Source organism: Tupaia chinensis, unplaced genomic scaffold (genome assembly GCF_000334495.1).
Source record: "Tupaia chinensis unplaced genomic scaffold, TupChi_1.0 Scaffold000129_1, whole genome shotgun sequence".
NCBI lineage: Eukaryota > Metazoa > Chordata > Mammalia > Scandentia > Tupaiidae > Tupaia > Tupaia belangeri.
In genome coordinates this window covers 613,320-621,472 of record NW_006159598.1, presented here as the reverse complement: position 1 = coordinate 621,472, position 8,153 = coordinate 613,320, and the positions used below count along the sequence as shown (strand labels likewise).

Genomic DNA, 8,153 nt, shown 5'->3' with positions numbered 1-8,153 from the left:
GAACCCAGTGGGGCAAGGGAACCAGCAGGGGGCTCCGTGGGAGTTGGAGGGTGGCGGGGGAGGGTGGCAGAAGCTGGGGTCTGGGGTGAGCCTGGCCCGTCTCCCTCCTGGCAGGCGATTTCCCGGACACCATCCAGTGTGCGTACATCCACCTGGTGCCCCGCGAGGAGTGCGAGCGCGCCTACCCCGGCCAGATCACCCAGAGCATGCTGTGTGCCGGGGACGAGAAGTACGGGACGGACTCCTGCCAGGTGAGGCGCAGGGCCCCACTGGTTAGAGGCCAGGACGGAGACAGGACGGGAGGACGCAGACAGATAGGGCTTCCCTGGCCAGCCGCAGGGCCCAGCAGGAGCACAGTTCTCTGCTGCTGAAGCCCTGGGAGTCCTGGGTTCGTCTCCCGAGGCGGCAGCCCTCTGTACCTATGATCCGGGCTGGTGGGTGGCCCATAAGGACCCTTTTGGGGATACCTGCACACTCTTCTGTCTCATGGAAGAAATAAACCAATAAACTTAAAAAGACAGAGCTTTACAGAGACAGAAACAGCCCAGGAGAGACTGGAGGACAAGAAAAGACTCAGGCCAACCTCCAAGACACAGTCATGAACAGAGAGCTGTACAGACAGCCCACAGAGACAGGAAGTACAGAGACAAGGCTGGAGATGAGCGATCGAGACGCAGGAGGGGCAGATGGTGAGGAGAACCATCCTTCCTCGGGTGCAGGCCCTGTGAGCAGGCTTAGAGATGAGGGAGGGGTTCCAGCCCCACTCCCAAACCCCCGTATTTATTTACAATTATTTATTTATATCTAAAGTTATTTAATTTTTTAAATTTATTTTTTTAATTTGACTAGAAAGAGAGAGGGGAGCAAGTGAGAAAGCAGGACACCAGGTCCAGGGCTCATGGTCAGCCCTGAGGGAGCCCAGCACCTTACCCACCACACCACCTGCCGGCCCCAAGAATTATTTTATTTTATTTTATTTTATTTTAGTAGTAGTAGTATTTTTTAATTTGCTGTAGGGCACATACACTCACCAGAGAGAGACAGAGAAAGTGAGAAAGCAAGTCACCAGGTCTGGGACTCGAACCAGAGTTGCCTGTGTGAGAGTCCAGCCCCTTAACCACCCCACCACCTCCTGGTCCCCTTCTTTTTCTTTTTTTAAGATGATTTATTTAATTTTACTTACGATGATGATGACGTTTTTAAAGTTTGCTACAGGACGTATGCACGCACCAGAGAGCCAGAGAGAGCGAAAGCAGAAAGCCAGCAGCCGGGTCTGGGGCTCCGACACGCTTGGCCATGTGGTACCCACCTCGCCACCTGCCGGCCCCGGACTCTTCCTTATGCCCGAATAGCTCTGATGTATTGAGGGACACCCGAGGCCGGCCAGGAGAGCAGGGAGAGGAGACCGAGACCGCGCTAGACAGCGAGCTGGGAGCAAGGAGCTGGCCGGCAGGCAAGGCCGCTCTAGACGAGGGCCCGCGACGGCCAGGAGGGCGTGATGCCGGGCCCTGGCTCTTCTGTCTCCCCACCCAGCTCCCTGTGCCTCTCACGTCTCACTGCACTCTGCCCCCCTCGCCTGTCTCCACCCTTCGTAAAGTCTTACCTGTTACTGTTACTTCATTATTCTCATTTTGCTAGCGGGCACATGCTCTCAGCAGACAGAGAGGGGGAGGGGTAAGAAAGCAAACTGCCCGGTCTGGGCTTGAACTGTAGTCGGCTGTGTGGAAGTCCAGTGCCTTGGCCACCACACTACCTGCTGGCCCTCTGTTTCTGGTTTTTGTTTCTGTTTTTGTTTACACAGAGATTTTTGCTATAAGGTGCGTGTGCTTGCTGGAGAGACAGAAAGCGACAAATCACCCCCCAGGGGAGATGGCCACATCACAATCCCTTCTCCTCCATTTTTCTCTCAGGATTTTGGGCATGCACACACATGTACCAAGTGAGGGTTTTAAGCCACCAGGTCCAGGACTCGAACTGCAGTCAACTAAGTGGGAGTCCAGCAACGTAACCATTGCACCACTTGCTGGTCCCCGTTTCCATTCTTAACCTGTATCCTTCCCCTTTTTGTCCCTGTGACTCTCTGGGCCTCGGTGTCCCTGTCTCTGTTTCTCCCCAGGTTTGAGTCTCTCTGTCTCTCCATCTCGCTCTGCCTTTGTGTGTGTCTCTCTCTGTGTCCCCAAATCTTTTGTTTTTAATTGCCAGAGGGCACATGTGCTCATGAGAGAGAGGGTGAGGGAGATAACAGGACGTGGCCACGCCGCAGTCCCCTCCCCACTTCTCCACCCTGTCGGGGTTCTGGGCATGTGCACACGTGCCTGGCATGTTTGTCAAGCCTCATGGCACCGGGGGCCAGCCCTGCCCCAAGACTTCCACTTCAGCGCTGACCGTCTCTCCCTCCCCGTCTCTAACTCTCCGTGTCTGCCTCTGCCTCTCCCTGTCTCTTTGGGGTTCTGAACCTGACTGTCTCTCTCTTTCCCACAGGGCGACTCTGGGGGTCCACTGGTGTGCGGAGACCGCCTCCGAGGCCTTGTTTCATGGGGGAACATTCCCTGTGGCTCGAAAGAGAAGCCAGGTGTCTACACGGATGTCTGTAGATATGTCAACTGGATCCAAAGAACGATTCAGGCCAAGTGACCCCGACACGTGACATCAACCCTTGACCTTCAACCCCACTGGCTGGCTCCAGACAACTCTTCACCTCCAGACCTTGCCCTCCCTCTGCCTGCGCAGACCTGACCCTGACGCTTGCTAAAGGCAATGACACCAAGCACAGCCGCTCCCCGAACCCCGAACCCCGTCCGCTGAGAGCCAGAGGGTGCAGGAAGAGCCCCGGGATCGCTCCCTCCCTGCTTCGTGTGTGCTTGGCTTCTTCCTGCAGAGCGGTGGCCACCAGCCTGACTAGGCCTGAGCTGTGGTCCCAGCTCCGCCCTGTACCCTCCTTCCTCCTTCCGGGTAGAGGGTTCCTCCGTCGGGTAGGGTGTGTCCTCCGTGTCCTCCGGTCTCACACGCCGACCAGGTGCTCAATAAAGAGTGTGTTTTCTTCTTCGTGGTGCTCCTTGATTTCGTCCCACTCCGCCTCCCTGAAGCCAGATGCTCTCTGTTCTCCTTTAGAGCCCTAGTCCACGCTTCTTTCCAGAAAGTACCCTGACCCCCCACCTTGTGCGGGCCCTCGGGAGGGCACTCTCCCTGGGCTTCCCTAGAAGCAGCAAAAATAGGGAGGTGAGAGGGCTGGGAGGCCACCGTGTATGCGGAAGCCAGTAGGAGATGAGGCGGGAGAGAACGGCAGGGCCAGGCCCCGGAAGACCCCAGACACCAGCCCGAGAGACTGGACTCTCCTGAGGGCGATGGGAGCCATAGAAGAGTTGTGAGCGGGAGCAGCACTGGGGCCATTTGAAAGATGGATAAGATGGTGAGCCCTGAGCCTGGGAGGCCAGGGAGGAGGGAGGGAGAGGAGAGCTGGGTGGGGAGTGCTGGAGAAAGGAAGCCGGAGACGAGGCCAATATCTGGAGAACCAGTGGACGGTACTCCCTCAGGGGGAGAAGTGAGAAAACCTGGGGTGAGGACACCTGCAACCCCGGAGGCTGGAGGCTGGCGTCTGCGGCAGGGGAAATGGGCAACATGCCAAGCAGAAGGCGGACTTGAGACTGAGAGCCTTTGGAAAGGAGGCCCCGGGGTCAGATCCGGGCATCAGAAAGACCGAGCTGAGACCCACCTGAGGCGGGGAGCAGGCTGAGGAGAGATGAAGTGCTCCCCGAAGAAAAGAGGGGTGCAGACGGGCAGAGCGGATGAGGATCCAGCCCCCCACACCATGAGTGCTGTCACACCAGTGCACACACTTCTGTCCCCAAAGGCCTGTCCTTGCCCTGACCAGGGACACCTTCTCCCACAGCCCCCACCGCAGCACCTCGGAGGGAAACAGAGGGGGCTCTAAGCCAGGCCTCCTCCGGTGAGGTGAGCAGGGCAGGTGGAGGCTCCCCAGAGGCAGGGAGGAAGGCCAGACCTGGGGGCTGAGTCAGGAACCGAGAAACGTTTAGGAATGGGAAGAATCGGAGTTTTCACCGCTGCCTTCTCATCCAGCACAGAGTAGGACGAGGCTGGACGTCGCTAAACCTCGTAGCCACACCGTGAGGGACACTCAAAGCCAGTCGTGGCGTTTCATGATGGAAGAGGCTTGCAAAGACGGGGCGAGTATAAAAAGTCTTTGGGGGACCAGCAGGTGGCATAGTGGTCAAGAGGCTGGACTCCCACGTGGTCAGTCGTGGTTGGAGTCCTGAACCCTGTGGGTTGAAAATCATGCTGGACACATGCGCATGTGTATCCGAAATCCTGGGAGGCGAAGGGATTACAGCGTGGACATGCCCCTGGGCGGTGGTGGGAGGGATTTCTCATCCCCTCTCTCTGTTTCTGTCTCTCTGGAAAGCTCACACATCCTATGGCAAAAACTTTAAGATAAATAAATAAACAAGTAACTAAAAGGTTTGGGGGTTACCTCGTATATGCTTACATGGGAGGAGCCACACGGACACCGCTCCAGAGCCATCGACGTGCAGAGTCTTCAAGGGGACCCGAGGGAGGAAGAGGCTGACTTTCACAAGTGGCCACAGACAGGAAGTCACGGGAATGGCCTGGCCCCCCTTGACCGCCCTCCTTTTCGTGTTGTGAATGATCAATAGGGTCATGGCTTTCACTAGGGTCCCCTGGAGGGCCCAGTCAATGGCTGCCCAGCCTGTCCGTCCAGGCGGGGCCGGGTACTGGTGCAGAGGTCAAACACAACGCTCTGGGGGACCCACCCGCAAGGCAAGGTTCCGAATTAGTGCCAGGAGACCTCCCCGTGATCCAGGGCTGGCCAAGGCTGGGAGCCGATCGCAGAGTCGAGACCCCGCTGGGGCTGCTGTCTCTCTGGGTCTCTGTCTTTCTCTCACTCATGAAGAAATAACTCTAAAAATATCAACACCAAGTCATCAAGGGGAGCTGTCTTACTTCATGGATAAGCATTGGGTTGTTGGAGAAGTCATCATGCAGTTTTCACATAGGTGGTGTAATGGTTAAGGGAGCTGGACTCCCACGTGGCCGACTGTGGTTCGAGTCCCAGGCCTGGTAGCTTGCTTTCTCGCTCTCGCTCATCAAATTAAAAAATAAATAAATAAATAAAGTTAAATAAAATAATTCTTAAAAAAAAAAAAAGAAAAACACATCATGACTTTCCCAACAACCTAATAATATCAATAATTTTAAAAAAATCCTTATTAGCACATGCCAGGTACCTTACATATATTAACAAATTCGATCCCCACAGCAAGCCTGTGAGGGAGGTACCATTAGTCTGCCTTTATAGACAGAGAGCTAAAGCCCGGAGGATCCGGGGCGTGCCCAGTGCTCACAGCTAGTAAGGGGCCACGTCAGAATTTAAAGGCCAGGGGACTGGCAGTGTAATTTGGGCTGCTCCCTGCTCTTCTATACTGGAATCTTCTTTCAATTCTGATATTTCTTAGATTGAATTGAACATGGAAATATTTGAAAATCCAACCCTTAACATTAATGCTTCTTTTTTTTTTTTTTTCGGAGAGAGATTTTTGCTATAGGGCGCATGCACTAATCAGAGAGACAGAAAGTGAAAAATCCCCCCCTGGGGGGGGGGTGGCCATGCCATAATCCCTTCTCAGTCTCCTCTCAGGATCTTGGGCGTACACACACGTGCATCCAGTGTGAGTTTTAAGCCACTGGGTTCAAGACTCAAACTGTGGTCGACTATGTGGGAGTCCAGAAACACAACCATCACACCATCTGCTGGTCCGACAGTAATTCTTATTTTGATTAAAAAATTCTCCGCATGTTTGGTATTTAAGATACTTGTGTATCTAAGAGAATTTTACCTGTTATAGGCCAGCCTTATGACTTCAGCTTGAAATGTGTAATAGAGCTGTGATTCTGACAGTCTTTAATCTGTGCTGAAGCTGTATCAAGTTTATATTGGGATATTATTTATTTATTTTTAAAGAATTATTTACTTTTACTTATTAGTGTTGTTCTTTTTTTTTTTCTTTCTTTCTTTCTTTTTCTTTTTTCTTTTTTTTTTTTTTGGGGGTTTTTGCTATAGGTGCTCGCCAGAAAGACAGAAAGAGGAGAGAGACAGCAAGGGAGTTAGCGTAATGGCTATGTCGCTGGACTCCCATGTAGTCGATCGCGGTTTGAGTCCCAGACCTGGTGGCTTAAACTCACACCGGGCGCGTGTGCGTGCGTGCCCAAGATCTCGAGAGGAGAATGGAGGAGAAGGGATTGCGGTGTGGCCATCCCCCCTGGGGGGTGATTTCTCACTTTATCTCTCTCCCTCTCTCTCTCTCTTTCTGGCTAATCCACATGCCCTATAACAAAACAAGAAAGAAAGAGAAAGAAGAAAGAACGAGAAAGAAAGAAAAAGAGAGAAAGAAAGTAGAAAGAGAGAGAAGAAAGGTAGGAAGAAGCGAGGAAGAGAAAGGTATATCTAGAATTTTCTAAACGGGGCTGTGAGCTGGAGTTAAAAGACTAAGAAGACATCGGTTGCAGCTTTTGTCGTTTTAAGGCATGATTCCTACGAGTAAAATACACCTCTGAATCGGTTTCTGTGGCTTCCGGTTTTCCCCTGGGTCCAACACCTGCCTTCAGGACCCATCACCTCCCATTCAGCAGGCTGGGGTAAGCGAAGTGAGCCAGAGCGGGTTTCTGGCCGAAGGCCGAAGGTGTGAGACCATGACCACAGCAGGGCCGCACCTCCAGGAGCCTTTGTCATTTTGGACAGGGACAGAGCGGAGCCCGGTGCACCGCAGGCAAAGGTTTAGTTGTCCCGTCCTAGCAAGGACAGGGACCTAGAGGCAGAGTGAGACAGAGAGAGGACTGGGGCAGACAGGAGCAAGCGCTCAGGGCCGCCAGGCCTGGGGCGGGGGAAGCCGCCTTTCCTGCTCCGCACCCAGCGCCCCATTTCCTAAGGGGCCGGGAGCACCGGCCTCCAGTCCTGCCCTCCTGGCCTCTTTCCCCATCAAAGTGGCCCTGCCCAGCTGTCACCCACGCCCGCCTGTGCCCGCCCAGCAGAGGTGGCCCCAGACCAGGTCCTGGGTCTTTAGCTGTAGCTGGGCATGGGTGGGGGGACAGAAGAAGGGGTGACGTGTTCGCTCTGTTCCCTTGCCCAGTGTGCAGGTGAGGAAGGCAGACAGGTACAGAGGCAGATGGCAGAGCCCACCATGGGGGTGGGAGGGCCAGAACAGAAGACAGAGTCCCAGAAAAAGGGACGTAAGGTGGAGAGACAGAGAGGGAGAGACACAAAGCGAGACACAGAGGTGGAGAGGGAGGTCACTAGAGAATCACTGCAGGCTCCTGTGAGGGGCGAGGGACACTTGGGGACAGCGGGTATGTTTATCCTGGGATGGTGCTTCGCCGCCGTGTACGTGCGCCTGTGCGTGTGCGTGTGCGTGTGGAAACTCCGCACGCCGCACAGCCTGCCGCGCCTCACCTACGCCCGAAGAGCCCTGAACTAATAAAGCGGAAGGGCCGCAAAGGCGGGGGCTCCGGGGCACACGTGACAAGCGCGACACCGAGAACCATTAAAAAGAGGCTCAGAGACAGGGTGAAGGGTAAGACACAGCCGCACAGACAGGGAGGAACAGAGAGACAGAGACACCGGAGACACACAGACAGAACGGGGCCCAGGAGGAAAGAGAGAGTGAGACAGAGACAGAGACAGAGACGTGGGAGCAGCTCACGTGGGGGGAGCCCAGAGAGACAGCGGGGGAAGAGTTAGAGACAGCAGAGACAAAGAGGAAAGCGGGTTGGAGGCTGGCCGTGAGCGGGGTGAGGGAAAGGCCAGGGAAGGCAGGACTGCGCAGAGAAGCGCCCCCGGAGCTGGTGGGGAGCGGATCGCGGATCCCATGAAGCCAGGACCGGCAGGAGGCGGACTGGTCTGGCTGCCCAAGACCCCTCCCCATCCTCGTGGCCAGGGAGGAAGGGAGCGGCCCTGGGACTGGGTGGGGGGCACCTTGGGAGTGGAGGTTGGGGAGGCCGGGGGAGTGATTGCCAAGGCCTGCAGGCGCCTCACTGCCCGGGAATGCGCCCCGGGGAGCGGTGGGTGGTTATAATCAGGCCGGGCCCTCAGCCCAGGAGAAGGCGGAGGCAGGAAGGCGCAG

General features: G+C 55.3%; 1 protein-coding gene across 1 annotated transcript in view; it reads left to right on the top strand.

The window, feature by feature from the left end:
* Window positions 1-3,010, top strand: part of KLK6 (kallikrein related peptidase 6) — a 30,232-nt gene extending 27,222 nt beyond the window's left edge. Inside the window, exons 7-8 of the mRNA XM_006144668.2 lie at window positions 115-251; window positions 2,482-3,010. Coding sequence (XP_006144730.1) covers window positions 115-251; window positions 2,482-2,634 — 290 coding nt within the window. The 3' untranslated portion in view covers window positions 2,635-3,010. The remainder of the gene's footprint in view (window positions 1-114; window positions 252-2,481) is intronic.
* Window positions 3,011-8,153: the final 5,143 nt, after the last annotated feature.